Raw genomic sequence first — 18,337 nt, 5'->3', positions numbered from 1 at the left:
TAACACGGGATTTAATTTGTCGGTAATAATCGGCACTAAGTTTAATTCGTTTGGCCATTTCATTGACGATTTATGAACAAATTTACAACAAATTTACAGGTAGATTATCGCGGCTCATGGGTCGGTGGGTGAAAAAAGCTAAATACGTGCCAGCCATTGGGCGGATCATCCTAGTTCACTAGGATGTTTTTCACCACGAACCGGGAACTGTTTTACACACATTAATGGCGAGCTGAAGGGCGATTTGTGTACATAAAAGAGTATCATATATGAAGCCCATTTGCCAAGTTCGGAAACATCCATGCGATTTAGTTGTGCCAATCAATTCCTATAGATCCGTTTTCTTGTTTTGCCGAGTCGACTCTTGTTCCATCCACTTCCGTATCTACCATTTTTGCGTCGGATGCGTTCAGGATGGCGAATCCTTCGCACATCTCCTTGCCAATTCGCTAAATTTCCCACTGGACCCTCTTTCGCGGACTGCCACTAAGATGGGAAACGCGAGCCACGGGCGTAGAGCGCACGAAACGAAGAAGAGAGAAGAAACAATCGGATAAGTTCAGCTGATGTACCTGCGTGGGGAGGCAAACAACATCGATAAAACCGCAATGTGATCAACCCGTCCTCCTGCGCCGTTTCGCTTGCGAGGAATGCACAGACGTTAACCCACTGCCACCGCCACAATGCGTGCAATTCATGATCGTTATGTTGAAGGCAGGTAGTCGTCGGCCGTCTTACTGGATCCGGACTATTTCCGGTTTGCTTTTCAACCGTATTTTTCCACTAAATGCTACACACAACTGTGATAAAGTAACGCAATCTAATGAATGGAAAAAAAACGTTGGTGAAACATGGAAGCAGAAAGCCATAAAGTCATACTTACGTAAAATTAAGTACTACTGTTAACTACTACGACATGCGTTCGTCTACGTAACTATAAGTACGAAGATTAAGTAACCTGAACAAACATAAGTTTAGATCCAAGCAAGCTATGAGCTACCGTGGATTAACGAAAATGCTAAATGTGGTGAAAAAGATTTGATTGTAGTGTGTGACATAAATAGCCTCTCTCTTGTAACGATGAGTATGCTTCGAATAAAATGCACTGGCTTCCTTGACCAATGCTGCAACGCACAAAACACGTGCCACATGCGAAAGTGTGAAGAAAAGTTAAAACGAAAAAATGGTGACAACAGCAACGCTTTACATGTCCAAATCTTCGGTAGATTCGGCTTCCCGGAGAAGCAACCGTTGCTCCGATTTCTTCTTGTTCGGTAGCTTCTTCACCGTGCGCCGATTCCGTACGCCGTCCTCTTCGTCCATCATGCGCAGAATTGTGGTCTGTAAGGCAGTTCCAAAAAGATTCACATTTACAAAACCCGTTGACACTCTCCGGTGGCAACAGATACCTGATCGGAGCAATCCATCGGAGCGACGGAAATATCGCGCACGGCACGGAAATTACCGCAATTGTTCAGATGCTCGTTCTCCAGCCGAAAGTAGTTCCAGATGAAGCGCCTGAAGACCTCTAGCGGGCTGAGGATCGACACGATGATTTCACGATCGATATAACCCATCTCGATGAGGCTCATCGAGAGCGTCCAGCCGAAGCGTAGGATAAGGTCTTCGACAATGGCAAAGTAATAGAACCACTGCAAGATTCTCGTTAATCACATCGCCCTCCTACAGACCACCAAGTCACCGTACTTACATTCGCGCTGTAGACAACTTCATCGCGCAGAAACTTATTATCGCTGGACTTCGAATCGAACAGACCCCAATCCATCTTGATGTCCCAAGTGTAGGCGTAGCACGACGAAACGATGGAGGCCACGATCCACAGGTAAAACCAGGGATTGTCGGTGCTCTTCGCGTACTGGCCACCGGTGGCTTGTGTGATGGAGGAAAAGATGACCACGAAGAAGGAGGTCGAATACTTGGCGGCATTGGCAAGATGTGGATGGGCCTCGCGTGTGTCGCGAAACCGGCGCAAGCACTGCGCCATCCGGAACCAGGCCGGCAGCATGGCGACGATCGGCCGTATCCAAAGCGAATTGTCGATACACTGGTTCGGGTTCTCGGCATGGTTCCAGTTGCTGATTGTCGAAAAGAAACACAGAAAGTACTGCAGATCGAGAAAGGCCGGCACAATGCTGTTCAACTGATCGGCCAGCCAGAAATCGGCAAAGTTGACGTAGAAAAACGGTGCCAGCACGATCCGGCTCAGGATGCGCAGCGTCCAGAAGCGCGCTTCGTGCCGGAAGGTTTTCGTCGGGTTCAGCAGAAACCCTGCCATCAGCAGATACAATATCAGCGGGCTAAGGTACGCCGGAATGGCGAGTGCATCGGCGTACAGATAACCGAGAACGCTCATCGTCCAGACCACGCCAAAGATGGACGCCAGCTCCATGATGTGCTGCTCGGACAGATGGTTTCTGGGGTCCAGTTCGAAAATGAGTACATGGTTCACCCCCGACGAACGCCACCCGTACACGTTGATGCCCCACAGGAACATAAATTCTACGATCAGCAGTGGTCCGCGGTACAGCCGGAAGGCGACGATCCAATCGGCACGCTGCACGTGAAACATGGCCGACAGTGCGACGGCCACACACAGCACGACGAGCGATCCGGAAAACAGTCCCACCTTGAAGGTGGTCCACGGGCTTTGCTGCTCGCCCAGTGGCGGCACCCGGAGCCGCTTCATGGCCCGCTGCCGATCACCACCCTCGATCTCGTTCGTCACGATGTTCTCCGTCTCGTGGATCAACCGATCGATGTCCTTGTTGACGTAGAAGTGGGCCGACTCCACGTGCTCGGCCCGCCACCGTGCCCCGAAGTCGACGTTTAGCAGCTTGTCGTGTTTCTTGAGAATCTTCCGGAAGCCGGTAAAGTTGAGGTTCTGATAGTTTTGCAGCAGGATCAGGCTGAGGTAGAACTCGCTGAACGCGAGTTTCAGCTCCTGGATCTTGCGCACCGACACGTTCTTCTTGCGCAGCAGATTCTTTTTCATCTTGTGCAGATTGTCCTTTTTCTTTTTCGTGTTTTCCTCCATCTCGAGCGTCTCGCTCAGCTCCGTCCGCAGGTTGGCGAATTTGCGCGTCGCTTCGGCGAGCTTCTCTGTAATGGCCGCAAACGATTAGTCCTCGCCACCTGATAACTGGAAGATGGACCTACCGGAGTAGAAAGTGTTGATTTTGGCCAGCTCGCTGTCGCAGTACAGGAAAAACTGTTCGTCGAACTTGGCAAAGTACCGCGTCAGCACCTCGGGATCCACCAGCTCGGCCGATGGCGACTGCTCGACGGCGGCGTACAACTGCGCCTTCATCTCCTGCAAAAGGGTAACGTATCAATTTCGAACGAAATTTAAGGTGCAACAGGTGTTAACAGGATTATTTTTCGGGGTGTTCAACAAACAGGCCCTACTCAGTGCGGTAATCAGTTTGGAAGCCGGTGACTTCCACCGATCGAGCCCGATTTGACAACAGGTGGCGACGGAAAGTAGCCCGCGCGGTAGCGATAACAGTCCAGGCCGCCCATCTGTTTTACGCCGACCGCCGCCGCCGACGCGCCGGTGGAACAGCTGATGGGTGGGTCGTTTGTTTACACTCGAAGCTTGAACGCTGTTCGGCCGGTTCGGGTTCGGCCGTAGTATAAACAGTGCCCAGTGCGCCTGTGCAGCACGGGGGAAGGGCGGGAAGGCAGTCACGCTGGCGGGGGGACACGCATGCGCCATCGAAGCGTGTCAAGTTCGGGCCAATTTGTGTTTCCGACTCGCCCGCCGTTCCAACGCAAGGGTCACACGATGGGTCAAACTGCGAAGCAGAGTTTGCATTTTCACTTTCCTCGTAGTTGATGTATTGTTTCCTCCACTCCGGCGTGATGTGCGCCGCCAGATGCTCAGCAAACTTCATGGCACAGCTTCTCAATCAATCGATCGATCGAACGGGGACACTAGTTTCGGTGCACAATCTCACAGCCCCAAACCGAACATGGCGACCGACTCGTCAGCGGTTTCACTCAACATTGATGCTCGCGGTCGTCGTCTGACACATTCATTCGTGCGTTCGTTCGTGCCTCGCTCGCGTTACTGTCGCTCCCCTGCCCCCTCGCGGCCCGTTGCCATGGGCCATGGCGGAAAGCGCGTTCTCTGGTTAGTCGGTTACACTTCAACAGTGAGCACTGCCGGCTGCTCGGCCTGCTGCGTTCGCTGCTTCCGGTTGCGGCAATTTGCAGCAGTTAGTGACCCAATATAGGGTTGAATGAATAAATTCGTCGTACGCCATGTGCGTACCGACGCGGTGTAAGTGCTTCGTGAAAAAGTCGAGATTTATCGTGATAAATATGGCGGCGGTGTTAAAATTGGTGCCACTCAGTTATCGCCCATCTAATGGCGTTAGTGTAACCGTTGTGGTTGGGCCGTTTTGGGCCGTTGATATTGTTGACGATAAACAACCCTATTAGACCCCACTATTTTCATCCTCCTTCGCCGGAAAAGGTGACCTTGACCAGCAGGCATCGGCATTACGGGGTGCAGCCAAGACGCGCAGCATCCCTTCGCACTGCAGCGTTTGCTGCTAACAGGAAAGTTTTTCACCGTCAATCCCAACCGAATCCCTCTCGATGATCGACTCCGTTCTGTGACTGAATGTACTTTGGCACAAACGCACTGTTATCGCACCGCGTGGCCCGGTTACCCCATTGCATGCTGGCGGGCGTAACAACATACGCAAGACGTGTCCTTCGGTAACCTTACCCATCATCATTGATGTTCCTTGATACGGATCTTTCTCTTCGCCCGGCGTGCTACACATGGTGGTTTCTGGATTAGCCGAGGTGTTCAATTTAGGGCCCTCAGCACGTTGGTAAGGAGACTGTTGGGAAAGTTGAACGGCAAACGTCTTTACAGCTGAAAGAACATCTACTAAAATGGGACGCTGTGCACACGAGGGATCCTTGAAAAGCGAAAAGTGATTGATAATCATTGGTTATTGATCTTTTCTAGAATAACACAACACGGTACGTGAGCTGTTCCGTGAGAGATGATAGGTAATCATTTCGCACAGACAGTCTCAGGCAGCTGATAAGATGGCATTGGCTTGCGTTTTTTTTGTTCAACAAACACTTCGGTCTGCTCCCAACCGATGACATAAGCTGTTATGATATATCGCGGCACTTCCAGGGCCGCAATTGAGCTCCAGTGATATCACCGCGAAACGAATGAATTGGAAACTATTTCACTATGAAATAAGTGACGCAAAGCAAACGTTCACAAAGTATGCTTCCTTGAACTCTAAATTAATCCGACGAAGCGCCACTAAAAACCGTTTAAGTGAGCGTACTGTCGTCAGAATCCGTGATTCTATTTTTGCAACGGAATGTTGAACCGTAGTCGACGGGTTTGGTCAACAGAGTTCTTTGTTTTTATTTTTACGTATTTTGGAACATTCACTTAGCGCCTGGCCTGGTTCACTGATTTGCGTGAGTCCATCAGTGAGTGATCAGCGTGAGTGGGCCATCAGACTTAGCGATAAATTTGTGATCATCTCTGTGGCAATTGTCATCATCATCGTCATCTTACTAGAGCAACCCGGGTTTGAGGATCAAAAGTCTGTAGTAGGATTGGTAATGACTTCTCCGTTCGAGTGCTAGTATGATTCTGGATTTATTGGACCAATTGCACTGCTTACATACTAATTAGAACAAAGACGCACGTTGGCACGTTGACCTGCTGCACTCGCTGTCGGTCCTAAGCTGCTATCTCTCTCGTTTTCGCCCGTATCCTGCGTCCTTCTGATAAGCTCGGTTGTGATCAGAACCGGATTAATCCGGTTCTCCGTAGGCTTGATCGGTAAAGTACAGTGAGTGCGGTGAGTTGGTCGTACTTGGTCCTGCGCTGATCGGTTAAATCGACCTTTCTTTTTTCTCTCGTCCTGGCGCTCGCGGTACGCCCGATCCCCGACTAACGCTAACTACGCTTACGGTGCGATACGCTTGCTCGCTCACGCCTGCGCTTGATCCTTGATCGGTCTTTCTTTCTGATTCTCGTTCCACCGCTTGGATAGCGCGCCTAACGAATCCTTGGCTTGTCTATTGAGTCTAGGGCTCCGAAATTAATTTGGTAGCCTATCCGATCCGTACTCGTGTTTCAGTGTACACCGAGCACGTTTTCGACGTTGCTATCTTTTTCCCTCAACACGACAATGGCGCTGGAGGTGTTTCTCTTTTCATTTGGTATGGTTTCGAGAAGCTCGTTTGAGTTAGATATGAAATTACGTATCTTGAAACCTCCTTTTTTGTGTACTTCGATCACCTGTCGGAGGCGCATTCGATGGCGCTTTCTAGGTCGGTAAAACTGTCTGGGTAATCGTCTACTTAGTGTTGTCTGATTATGGCTGCCTCTGCCAGGGGGTGGGTTTTTGTGTTAAGCTTGGCGTTGTGATTTTTTGCAATTTGAGCGCAAGCTGGTGAGCAGGTTACTCCAAAGGTCATCACGTCGGGTTCCCGGTTTGTGTTCTTGGAGTGGAGTTCTTGTAAGTATTTCCTCTTTTGGCAGTTTTCTGAGATACCCCTTCCTTTGGTGATCTTGGAATGTTTTCTTCACCCAATCCCGAAGGTGGTCATGCTTTTTTAGTTGCCTTTCCAGGCATTGCAAACGGGAAAAAGTATTTTGATAGCTTGAAGGTAGCGTCGTGTCATCAGTTTTCCATAGGAGTCCGACCTCGTATTGTTCGCCTCTTCGTACTAGGGTTTTTTCTATAATTTCATTCGTTCTTACTTGTTCCGAAGGCAGCAACTGGTTCGTTGCCCGAACTCCGAAAGACTCCGTGGAAAAATATTTTCTGATTAGATTGTTCATGTTTTCTTCCTCTTCATGGATCTTGGTTCTCCGTTTGGCCTCTCAGTGATTTGCTATAGTCTGCTCCATGAGCGTAGATGAGGACCCGAAGTCTAGTAACGCAAACGTTTTTACTGTCCGGTGCCTGTTCCTTAGTGTTACTGGCACTATTTGGTAGTAGACCTTGAACCCGCTGTAATGATGCAGGATGGGTCCGTCGGTCGGGATGTGGAGCAAAGGATGATGGTTCAATGTGCAGCTATCGGTCCCGCATTCCCTTGCTGTCCAGCAATCACTTTGCTTATGTCCGCTAGATCGCAGGCATCCTTGGCATAGGTGGAGTTTTACGGCGATCTCGTATCGTTCCCGGGCGGTTTTAGCCTTGAACTGTTCACAGTTCCCTTCCAAGGGGCAGGATGGTCAGGTTTTGATTATGCAAGGCAACACCGAAAAGCGGACCCGCTGTGTGGGGTGGAACCTTGCGAAACCGGTTCTTCCAGGCGGTGAGCCTTCAATGAATCGAACCGCACTCGTGGCCAGGGCCAAGGGCGAGGTCAAGCAGGGGCCCGGTTCGCTGATGTTCATATTTCACTACGCCCATGTCCACAGTTTTGGCACTGGCAACATGGCAGACGCGGTAAATATGGCCCAAAGGAATTCGCGTAGATTTGCGCAGTTGATTGGGCGATATGAACGATTCCGTCAAACCGATCGTGTACCGCCAAATGGACATGTCATGCAAGAAAGGTTCCTCCGCCACAAGTGACGTAGGGCGCGACTCACGTTACGCTCGGTCATCAGGGAATTTGGTCGACGATTATAAGCTTACGAGTTTTTCCTGCGTTACTTGAGCCGCACAAAGCGCCCGAGGAGACGTCAATGAAAAGTGAGCAAATATTTAGCATTCAATTTCAAGATGCTAATGGCGGTGCATGGAAAAACCTAAACCTGGTTTTGGGCCTTGTCTGAGAACTCTATTGAAACTCTGTTGGTCATAATGTCGAACGCACAGCCTCGTTTCTCTTCTACGTTCTGTACCGATAAAAGTTCACAAAACAGCGCGAAGGGACACAATCCGTAGTGTAGCGCATCATCAGCCCTCTAATCGCCTGCAGGTGTTCCCCCAGAGTTGGGCACCTTTTTCGTAGCCCGTGCGCTGATAAGCCGCCGTTTACGGAACGTTCGTTCATTTATCCATATCAAAACACGATAACACGTGGTTATTGGATGACAAATCACAAACACTTGCACCGCTGGGGGCAGATCGCCACAATTTGCAACCTTTGGCACGTTGCTTGATTTAGTTGCGTTTGATAATTGTTAGTCATTTTCGACACTTTTGCAAAAACCGAGGTAAACTAACAAATTTCTAGCGCCACGATGTGACCGTAATCATAATCATATTGAGTCACCAAAACTTCAAGACTTCAGGGCCAGCAGTGGGGAGCGCGGTCCATGATGCGCCACCTCTATGCTCTATGCTGTGCCGAACATTGAACCGCGCGCTCCACCAGCCCCCACCTTCCCCGAATACCGGTGCGCTGTCTGCCGTTTCTCACGGTTGCCGAAAAGATCCGACAGTGGGAGAGAGCAAAAGAGATGAAGTAACAGATGACGAGGAAGAGCGCCGAGTGGGGCACTAGATAACGAGTGCGTGAACGGGACAGGCTGCCCGAAAATACGGGTTGGCGGCCAAACCAAGTTCGCACCACCAGTTTTCCGTTTGACGTCGTGTTTGGTCCGCGGCCTCGCAAAGCCATTCGCCGATATCAGTGTTCGACGCGTGTTCGCTGTGTACGGGTCACTTCGCAGCAGGATCCCCAGGAACCGTCCCGTGGTGGTGGTGATTTCGCAGACGGGCGCCAGCACGTGTTCGCAGCCGAGAAAAGTTTCGGTCCATTAGTGTCGGTTTTTCGCGGAAAAACGGGAAAAAGTTTTGGGCAGTTCATCGAACGCGGAGTGTTTCGCACTGCTGAGAGCTGCCGTTTCTCGTAGCAATCGCAGCAACCGTGTAGGCTCTCTGTGCACCGCCGTCTAGCCATCTGTCTCGTGGTTATCCGAAACGCGCGGATAAATCATCGAAGGCGGCGTAGGTTAGGTGCTTTAACCTTCGAAATTACCGTAGCTTTTGGAGCTCCCCACTCGCGGTGACCGTTTGAATGGTGTAAGAAAAAACCAGTTCCTGGCCAAGATTCACCAAACCCGAAAATAAATACTCGAACGGGGCGTTCCAAGTGCGGACAAATCCACGCACGCACACACGCGCCAAGCCAGCCGTTTGGTTCCGAGTGCGATTTTGAGCGTTGCCCGAGAGCGCCACACATTTCGGCGATTACGACATCCCGTGGATCGACCTTCAATCGCCTTCGCAGCCAGCCGGCCAGCCGAGAGGTGGAACTGGGCCAAACAATCCAACCATAAAATAGCCTCCTCTGTACGATCGTTCCAGCTTCCAGTCATCACATTTGAAGGCGCGGCGGCAGCAGCAGCCCGGTGCCAGTTGTGGAATCTGTTGCGGAACCCCACCGGGTGACGACACGGTGTTGTGGTCGGCCCGAGAGCTGAAGGTGCTAATTTGTGGGTTAATCATTTGCTTTGAACCGCGCACGGGACAACGACACGAGCGCGTCGTGTTTCGGCACCGCAAACCGAGCGCTGTTCCGAAATTCGAGTGGTTAGAAAGCATCGTGATCGTGCGGCGGCGGATTCTAGAAAGCGGCCAAGGAGGGATTCCGAAACCCGAAAACTTATGAATGTACGGACAGGTCCACCGCGATAGTTAGAAACCCTATAACCCTAATCCGCGTCCTTGGCTGCTGTGACCGGTGATCAGAGTGAGTGAAACGAGATTCGTCCCAACGGAGTAGGCCTTAGCCCAACGGAGCAGCATCGCTGTTGGGTCGTAGTTTTTAGTGTACACTGTGCCGCCGTTTAAGGCGAACCAAGCAGAAGCTGTTTAAGTATTCCGGAGAGCGGATTTACTGTGAGACGTGCCGTGTTCGTGCAGGATACATACTCTACGTAAGCAGCAAAAATGACGCTGGCCGAGTTCCTTAATCCGTCGCCGGAGCAGGTGGACGAGCTGCGGCAACTTTTCAAAGAAAAGCTAGTCAAAGACGCAGCCAAGATCCCAGGTACGTAGCTTGCGTTCTTGCCTTCAGGTTATCAGCGGACATTTGCGCTATCACAGGTTGGTTGTCCCCGGTTAGGTCAATTGCTCCAGTATTTTGCTGAATTATTTTTTGCGTTTCTAGTGACTCACCCAACATCAGCTGATTGAACGGAGCACTCGAACACGTTTGATTACACTTGATAAGCTTTACTGTCTTGGCGGTAGCCATGGAAGCCGATGAGTCGGAGGATTCCTTTCTGGTCCGCGTTCGTTAGGTAGAAGGTAGGAAAAGGCTACGAAAAGGGATATTGTCTCCGAAGCGAATCAATCCAGACATACGAAACTCTTGGAATTGATTTGTTCTATTTCAGTTGCTCTCCCTGTTATCGTTGTGATAAGGTTTATGCGATCTATCGTCGGAATGACTCACAACAGCGAGAGCCTGGCGTTTCCAATTGATATCCGATCTTCTAACAAGGCATGAAAAAATGCAGTAAGAACCCAGAAAGGGTGTTTCTTTTTTGCTCAGCCTGCATTTTGTTGTGAAACCGTTTCGATCCACCGCTAAACACATCGCAACACTTCATTTTGTATGGATGGATGTTTTAGCAAACGTTTTTCGTGCTTTAGTCTATTGGCACATTGATAAACCGCGTAACAGCGACACGTGAGATGTTAAAGAGGACACGGGTGGCGATGGACCATTCGAACACATTTACCTCATCATCGTTGCTAAATCCGCCGAATGGGTCAGCATCACGGTGCACCGCACGGAACACGAATTTCGTTTGAAATCCTCCCTCTTGCCATCCTCCCACTTCTTTCTCGGCACCCACCGGCCATCGGCAGGAGTTTTTCTTGCCGAAAACGAGCCGCTGGACCGTGTATCGTCGAAGCCTTTCCACTCGAAGAGCCGGACCGTGCTGACGCCACCGACAGGACTGAAGATGTCGAGGCAAATAGACAAACGATGCGGACAGGGTTTCGCGAAGCCGATGAGTAGGATAAATATTCGTAAGCCGTACCCTTGTTGCTTCAACATCCAGCCATGGTTCCATGGTGGTTTTTACGGGTGCCGTGAAGTGTTTGCTGTCCGCCGATGACCGATGCGTGAAGTATGGAGGAACAATGTCCACATTTCTTCGCTATTTTGTTTTCGCTCCCACCGTCGTGATGTAAAAAGTTTGATGTACGATTGACCTTTACACCAACGGTGTTTTGTAATGTTTTGCAGTTAGATTTAACCAATTAACGTGCAAAAGTTGGCCTTGCTATTTGCACAATAGTTTTATTAGTCTAACAGAAATTGGATAAAATGGTTTTAAGTTGGAAGCAACAAAGTTCTTATTTTAAAAAGAACGGAGGCTATTCATGAAATCTTGATTATTCCCTGCTGTGTCCGTGCCTTTCCATTATCGTTACTCTAGGCTGCCGAGACATTAATTCGAATTCTGATGAAGCAACATGAGAAAACATCTTCAATCGACTTCAACGCGTAGTCCTCGTTTGGCCAGTTTATCTCCCACTAGAGACTAGATTTGCCAAAAGGCTTTTGTTGCAATCAATTTGAATGTTCTTAACCATATCGCCTCGTCTTTTCCTTCCATTACTTCCAGCTGGTGGATTCCATGAGCACGACATGAAATGGGTGTTCGAAGGTGACGGATGGTTGATAAAGTTTCTTGAGAACAACGACATCATCATGAAAGACTCCTTGAAGCAGCTCTGGGAAACGATGGAATGGAGAAAAACATCTGGCATCAATGGTGAGTGGACAGGAGCCACGCTATCGGCGTTCGTAGCGGTTTTCTTAACTAATAGCGTGCCAATGTTGAATATTTGCAGAGATACGAGAAGACAACATCCGCATGGAGTACGTCAACGATGGACTGATGTTTCCGCGTGGTCGCGATTTGGACGGAAAGACGGTGTTTATCTTCAAATCGAAACTCTATGTTCGGGGGTCACGTAATTTGGACGATTTGAAGAAGTGCTTCCTGTACTGGATCGAGCGGATAATTCGCGAAGCAAACGATGATCTCGTGACGATCGTGTTCGATCTCACCGACGCAGGCTTAAGCAACGTAGATATGGATTACACGAAGTACATCATAAATACGTTGAAAAACTATTACCCATGTTCGCTCAACTACATCCTCATATTCGACTTGCCATGGATATTAAACGGTAAACAGGTTTTGTTGTTGATAATTGTTTGACATTGTTCCGAGCTCGTCCTAATACCCAATACCTTATTCACGTTACTTGCAGCCACATTTCAAATTATAAAAAAGCTTCTACCTGCCAAAGCCGTCGATAGGCTGCGAAACATTAACAGCAAAAACATTCGCGAGTACATTGACGAGGACAACATGCAAAAGTGTTGGGGTGGCAAAGATGAGTACGTGTTTTCGTTTGTACCGGAAAGTCGGAAACCGATCGGATCGATGGAGCTCCAATTGAACCACAATAACAACAATGGAATGACGAACGGGTTCATGTCCAAAAAGGTATGTAGCAGCTACATTTATTGTTTCCATTTCGTACACTTTGCCATTAACTTACATAAATGTGTTAAACTAGGAATTATACTACCTCTTATAACAAGGTGTTTTATACATGAAAGATACAGATAGCACGTGGTTGATTGAGCGGCAATTGGTTGCGGATGATTAAAACTAACTCACCGAGGTTTAAATAATGACTCCAAATATGGTTAAAACCGGAAGTTCTTTTACCAACGGATTGGAATATTATTTTCGTGGGTAGAGAGGGGGTTAAAACTTTCTGTTGATAATGTGGTTTGATGTAACACCTTCCATGCATGGTTTAGAGGTGGTTCAGGGTAAGGTGAAATGGTATTTTAGAGAAAATATTTCACCATTGTTTTTGTACTCATTCCATTTTTGGTTGATATTTCTTTCGTTTGGCAGTATTGAATGTTCTGCAGATTACACGCCGTTTCCTAGTCGGACTAGTAGAGATGCACAGTGGAAATCCATGCGATGGGAATAGGAAGGATTACCGCTGAAATCAATTGCTGATTAATTTAGTTTTTAGATAATTCGTCAGAAAAGCTTCACAAAAAGTCGAATCATGACAACACAAAATACTTTACGTATCTCACGTACCTCAAATTTTAAATTTGTTAATAAGTGTTTTTTTAAATCTTTTGTTATGGGAACCTTTCTCAGGAAATGTACTAGTTTAGATATTCTCATTAAATGGAAAAAAAAATTATTAAAAAAAAGGTACCGAACCTCGCTGACCACGTTTCGCCCGATTCAAATTTAAGTGTTTTGACCGTTACACGATCCACGCAATGGGCACTATAAACGCGCCCGAAACGCATGGCAGTTACTCTCGGCCGCTGTAAGCTGTACATAAAACAAACCGTGGTGTGTCAACCCGTTAAAACGCTCAAGTGTGCTGTGCCGCCCACGGTTAGCTAGTTCCCGATATGTACCTCCGCCAACATGCCAACGGCAGCATTCAATGTCTCACGCAAAAGGGGCAAAGGCTCGTCAGGGCGTCGGGGTGTCGTGGTAAGAGGGCACGCAACGTGGTGCTTATGTGGTCACGAGAGAAAGACGATACCGGCCAACCAGCTCAGTAATTTCGCGGCCGTTGATCGCGACAGACACACACAGCCGGTGCGCTTGGTGAAAGGAGCACGCGGCGGCAATCGCTGATGTTAACGAATTTAGCGCGCTTTTGTCGACGTACCGTTTTTTTGCCGACCCGCTTTTGGTGAGCACCTCAATAAAAAACGAGCGTAAAACGCCACGAAGCACCGGAGCAGTGCCTCTGGCGCACTATTAACCAAAGTTCACCCGGGGCAACGACGGGCCCGGGTCTCGGAATCGAACCATCAGTCAATTAGTGCGCGCTCGTGGGTTGCAGTAGTATTTCCGATTGGAGCGATACGGAGTGTGTCCGCTTCCACAAAGCCCTCCTACTTTCGTACCATACCGACGTGCGTTGCGTGTCCCGGTGAGAAAACGGTGAAGATAACCAGTTGGATAAACAATTCAATAAAGACGCTCCAGGCAGCAGAGGCTCAGTGGAGCAATTTACAAACCCGTGTTCCATTCTGGTCCACGGGAGACAGCGACATAGATGGAGAACAGTGCCGCTTGAAGTGTTTCTAAATCACGTGTGTCACGACGGTGGTGCCCGCTTATGGTTGATTTTTTCAATTTCATTTTGGACATCCAAAAATAACTATCGATTGCGCTACGGAACTGGAGGTGCACCATTCCAAAACACCAACGCACTATCAAAATTACAAAGCAACGGCAAGAGTGACCACTAAATCCATAAAAGCTTGATGCAATCGAAATCGATAGACAGCCGTGGTGCACTTGGCTGGCGTGGTTAAAGGACTACAGTGAGATTGTGTTTCGAAGAAGAGCGACAACGCCTTCACGAATCTGGACGTGCAAACTCTCAACCGACCTACAGTGTTGATCGACACACTAGTGCACTTATTTCGACGTGTGTGCTGATAGTGTGAAAAACATGGCACGGGTAATGTTATACACTCCCTTTTGACCTCCCTATTTTGTTCCAACATCCTAGTAATATGCTGTTTGTTTGCACCATCATGCATAGCAATTTGATTGACATTTTATTTGCAATGATCGCGATCAGGATGCCGCACTTTGCTGACCAAAGCCGGCAATTATTTTCCACCACCTCACCGGTTCACCAGTTACGCAAGTTGTGTGGTCCTACCGGGCAAGCATGGGCCGCCTTTCGCGTACTGTAAGATTTCCGCAGATCACCAAAGCATGACCCGTAAACTAAGTACGTGTTTCTCTTAATAATGCCGGCTACGCATTGGCACAGTGCCCAGAGGTTCGGCCGACAGCATAGAAAACGGAGAACGTACCGACTGCCGAGTGGACCTGTACAGAAATTTTGTGACCAACAACTGAAACCGGTTTCGCGTGATGATGCAAACGGTCGAGTGTCCAATTGTTGCTCGGTGAATCCATTTTATTGCACCGTGCGTTACGTTGCGAACCGTGAAGGAAGTTTGCCTAAGAGTCTAACCAATGTCGCTGTGACGGCAAACGGCTGTTGAACGGGAAAAAAACCTCACAACCATGTCCCATCAAGATCTTTTTTGGGGCCCTTGATGCAGCACAATCGATCTCACCGAAAGTATGTGTTCATTGACTCGATCATCATGAACGCACTAATGAGGTTGCCGCAAGACCCCCAAAGACGGCGTAGCCAAACTAAAGCGAGTTTCATAAGAGATCTAGTCTTGCCCCTTAAAGGTCAAAGCAGGCTGCGTTCGGAACTAAACGAATGAAGGTTTTTCTTTAAATAACGCACATCATTGATTTTGAATTTACAAGATCAATGTTTTGTAAAAATACAGAAACAGAAACAAAAGAGGGTAGCTTTTCTAACCGAAAACATTTGACTTTTTGCCCATCTCCAAAGTGGAGAGCTTTACGTGAGCTTTTCTTCCATCAACCCGAACGTTTATGACGCCAGGTTGAAAAGAGCGTTAACATTAGTTTGAAGTTATTCTACCGTATATAAGAGTGCACCTCCAGCATTTATCCCCTTAGTACGTGATTAAAACCGCTGTAAGTTAAAATATTGTTTCACAGCAGCATTTTACATTGTAGTGCAAATTTGCTAGCATTTGACCGTTTGTTGTAAAGTGGCTTGGCAACCGGTTTGAAATCGGTTCGGAACCGCTTGACGGACTCAGCTGTCATCCGTCGACGACAAGCAGCTGGCTTGTTGGAACGCAGGGAAATTGAGCAACATAATTTTGGGAATCGGCAAAAAGAGTGCATTACGAATTGAACGAAGCCAAAATCTGTCAAATAAGCTGTGTGCAGGAAACAATCGTAAAAGTACGCTTCGTTCGTGTTTTGTTAAATCGCGCGGTTGCGACACGAGTACTGTACTTTGTAGTACTTTGCCCCCGAGTAATCGATAATTGCTGTTGAAGGCAAGCCGGCTCCCGACCAAAGTTGCTCTCTAGTGGTTCAATTGAACTTTGTTTTGCGCGAGACTGTTTCGATTGTTGCTCAAATAACCCGTTCCCAACAGTATTGTTCCTGCTAGTGCTCAGTGCGAAAACGCAGCATTTTAACTCCCGACCGCGTCGCCGTTGCGTGTGTGGTTTGTTGCTACACTGTTGTTTGGCTTATTTGCGTCGATATCCAATTCAGCTCCCTCGTGACCCGCGCGAGTTTGTTTTATGAAATAACACCGCACAGACATACCCGCACACTCCCTTTTCGGCATTCCCGGCGCCGCGGACCTACTGCGATCACCCGGTCAAAATCGTGGCAGGAGCTATTTTTAACGCAGTTATAGTCATATATTCTACGCTCGGCTTCGCCAAAATCATCATCATCAGAGGAAGACAAACCAGGCCTTAGAGAAGTTAGTGAGCCAACGAAAGTCGACCCTGACGCATCTACCACCGGCTCGCCAGCATTGAGGGTCAGAAGTGGGGAGCTCTGCCCACCGCTTTTGGAGAAGAAGCGCTCCGGTAAAATAGTGCTTCGAGTACGACAGCTGATGTGCAACACGTTCTTCGTCAAATAGCTACTTCGAGACGAGGCACACTTTACTGATCGCCGACTTTATTTTCTTTCGCCCTTCTTTAGGTGCATTTCGCGAACCTCAGCCCACCGGAATCGCCAATGAACGAATCAGCCACCAACAGTTTCCCAGAGCATAACGACGGTAAGTTCTTCCCTTTCAGCACGTTCCCGCGAGGGCGTAATCACGCACGCATAGCTTATGACCCACAACGGGTTACTGTCAGACAGGGATAGGGAGAGTGTGGGCAAAAATCGATTGCTTTGATTTAAAATTCATCTGCAGCGCTAACAATGCGTTCACTTTTCGCGGGGCTCTCTGACAGTGAGTGCAAAATCGGTTAAAAGTTAGCAGAATAATGTACCACATCATCAATCGTCCGATCGGATGCTCTGATTCAACAAACGAACGCAAGCTGCGAGCTTTTTATCTGATACAATCAGCGACCACCTGCCGGCCTGTTCAGCATTCGTCCGTCGGGGTCTTGGGGTCTTTATCTACAAAGTAGTGTTCTTCCTTCATTTTATCATTTTACAACTGATATGCTACGGGTTTTCTTTCGATTGTAGGCGAAATGCTGCGGATAAAGCCACAGAACAACATCATATTTGCCAAATCGGGCAACGAACTAGTCGGATCGGTGGAAATTACCAACGTAGACAGCCGGGCTGTTTCGTACAAGGTAAACCGATGACAGCGACGCGAGCGATGCAGGCGAACGAATTTAGGACCCAATGTGGGGGGTTTTCTTCTTCGTCCTAGGTTAAAACAACGGCACCGGAGAAGTTTCGTGTGCGGCCAAGCACGGGAGTGTTGCTGCCCTCTGCCAGCGTCACAATAAACGTGGCACTGCAACATGGCCACCAAGTGAGCGCGATCAACCGGGAGAAGTTCCTGGTGATGTGTATGGGGATTTCGAACGAGCTGTCCAACAACCCGCCGGAACTGGCTGAGCTATGGAAGGTAGTGAGAAGCGATTGCGACCGATGATCCTCAGAGAAATCTAATCAACGTTTGTGTCTCTTGTAGAACACTTCTGCCAAGAGTGCTTCCGTGGAGCAGCACCGACTCAAATGTGCGCTACCGGTTAACTACGACGAAAGCGGTCTGGAGGCCATGTTTGCCAGCACCGGAACTGGCCACGGCACCGAGCAGTATGGTGGTCCGACGTCGTCGGTGTATGGCTCGGGTGGTGTTCGGGGTGACAACCAAATGCATCTACAGCAAACAATTTCGCACCTGAGCGAGGCAACGCACCGGCTCGAGGGACAGGTGCGGTTTAACCAGAAGCTGCAGTGGATCATCCTGTTCATGTTCCTGCTGCTCTCGGTGGCCATTGCGTACATACTGAAGGTGGAAGTCAAAGCCAATGCAGCCGCTGCACATTGTGACAGTATGGAGCACCACTAGGGCGCCGCCGTTACGTTAGGCCACTCTCGAAGGGCGTTCGATCGCTTTAACCGTCGGTATGCGGTGCTGGTGCCAGTTCGTTTCATTCCTGTTTTTCCCCGTTATGCGAAGCTTCTTTTGTTTCCGCTCTACCGCCTAAAAGGATGCGGGGAGTCCCAGTTGCCCGGGGAACCGAGCCGACCGAACCAACCGAGCTTTGTAGTCATCCTTTCCCTTTGCCGTTACTTTTGTCCCGCCTGTGTTTTGGTAATCCCTTTCCTTTTCCCAACCCTCACGGGGGGATTTTATTGTGTAATTATTTATTAGGTGATCGTTAGGTTAAATGCATTTGGTTCCGTGTATCCTTTTTCCACTACGAAATATGTTTGTGTTTTTGAAGGAAATAAACATTTACA

The 18,337-nt window shown here is 48.7% G+C and overlaps 2 protein-coding genes across 3 annotated transcripts; one reads left to right on the top strand and one right to left on the bottom strand.

Annotated features, from left to right (window-relative positions):
- Nucleotides 1-38: 38 nt before the first annotated feature.
- Nucleotides 39-4,854, bottom strand: LOC131205832 (solute carrier family 53 member 1). Of its 2 annotated transcripts, none has more exons than XM_058198099.1 (6): nucleotides 4,757-4,854; nucleotides 3,178-3,331; nucleotides 1,712-3,120; nucleotides 1,410-1,652; nucleotides 1,208-1,341; nucleotides 39-486 (listed from the first exon to the last, which is right to left on the bottom strand). In XM_058198099.1, exons 2-6 carry the CDS (start codon nucleotides 3,326-3,328, stop codon nucleotides 450-452), a joined length of 1,974 nt encoding a protein of 657 aa, XP_058054082.1. In that variant the 5' UTR covers nucleotides 3,329-3,331; nucleotides 4,757-4,854; the 3' UTR covers nucleotides 39-449. The 2 variants fall into 2 exon arrangements, with proteins under 2 accessions (XP_058054082.1, XP_058054081.1); XM_058198098.1 differs by lacking the exon at nucleotides 4,757-4,854 and adding an exon at nucleotides 3,834-3,914 and having other exon boundaries at nucleotides 3,178-3,328.
- Nucleotides 4,855-8,611: 3,757 nt separating this feature from the next.
- On the top strand, nucleotides 8,612-18,283 carry LOC131205833 (motile sperm domain-containing protein 2-like). Its single transcript, XM_058198100.1, has 8 exons — nucleotides 8,612-9,972; nucleotides 11,567-11,716; nucleotides 11,796-12,137; nucleotides 12,222-12,460; nucleotides 16,598-16,676; nucleotides 17,102-17,214; nucleotides 17,295-17,495; nucleotides 17,562-18,283. The coding sequence occupies exons 1-8, from the start codon at nucleotides 9,873-9,875 to the stop codon at nucleotides 17,940-17,942; spliced, it is 1,605 nt and encodes a 534-aa protein (XP_058054083.1). The 5' UTR covers nucleotides 8,612-9,872; the 3' UTR covers nucleotides 17,943-18,283.
- Nucleotides 18,284-18,337: the final 54 nt, after the last annotated feature.

This window comes from Anopheles bellator, chromosome 1 (assembly GCF_943735745.2).
Source record: "Anopheles bellator chromosome 1, idAnoBellAS_SP24_06.2, whole genome shotgun sequence".
Lineage (NCBI taxonomy): Eukaryota > Metazoa > Arthropoda > Insecta > Diptera > Culicidae > Anopheles > Anopheles bellator.
The sequence above is the reverse complement of the archived record's forward strand: the minus strand, read 5'-3'. Positions and strand labels throughout refer to the sequence as shown.

Coding starts and splice junctions, on each gene's coding strand:
- LOC131205832 (XM_058198098.1), bottom strand. CDS start 3,914: ATGAAGTTTGCTGAGCATCTGGCGGCGCACATCACGCCGGAGTGGAGG. Junction 3,329..3,833: donor ACTACGAGGAAAGTGAAAAT/GCAAACTCTGCT, acceptor CTTTTGCAGGAG/ATGAAGGCGCAGTTGTACGC. Junction 487..1,207: donor TCTACCGAAGATTTGGACAT/GTAAAGCGTTGC, acceptor TTCCCATCTTAG/TGGCAGTCCGCGAAAGAGGG.
- LOC131205833 (XM_058198100.1), top strand. CDS start 9,873: ATGACGCTGGCCGAGTTCCTTAATCCGTCGCCGGAGCAGGTGGACGAG. Junction 11,717..11,795: donor AAAAACATCTGGCATCAATG/GTGAGTGGACAG, acceptor GAATATTTGCAG/AGATACGAGAAGACAACATC. Junction 12,138..12,221: donor CTTGCCATGGATATTAAACG/GTAAACAGGTTT, acceptor CGTTACTTGCAG/CCACATTTCAAATTATAAAA.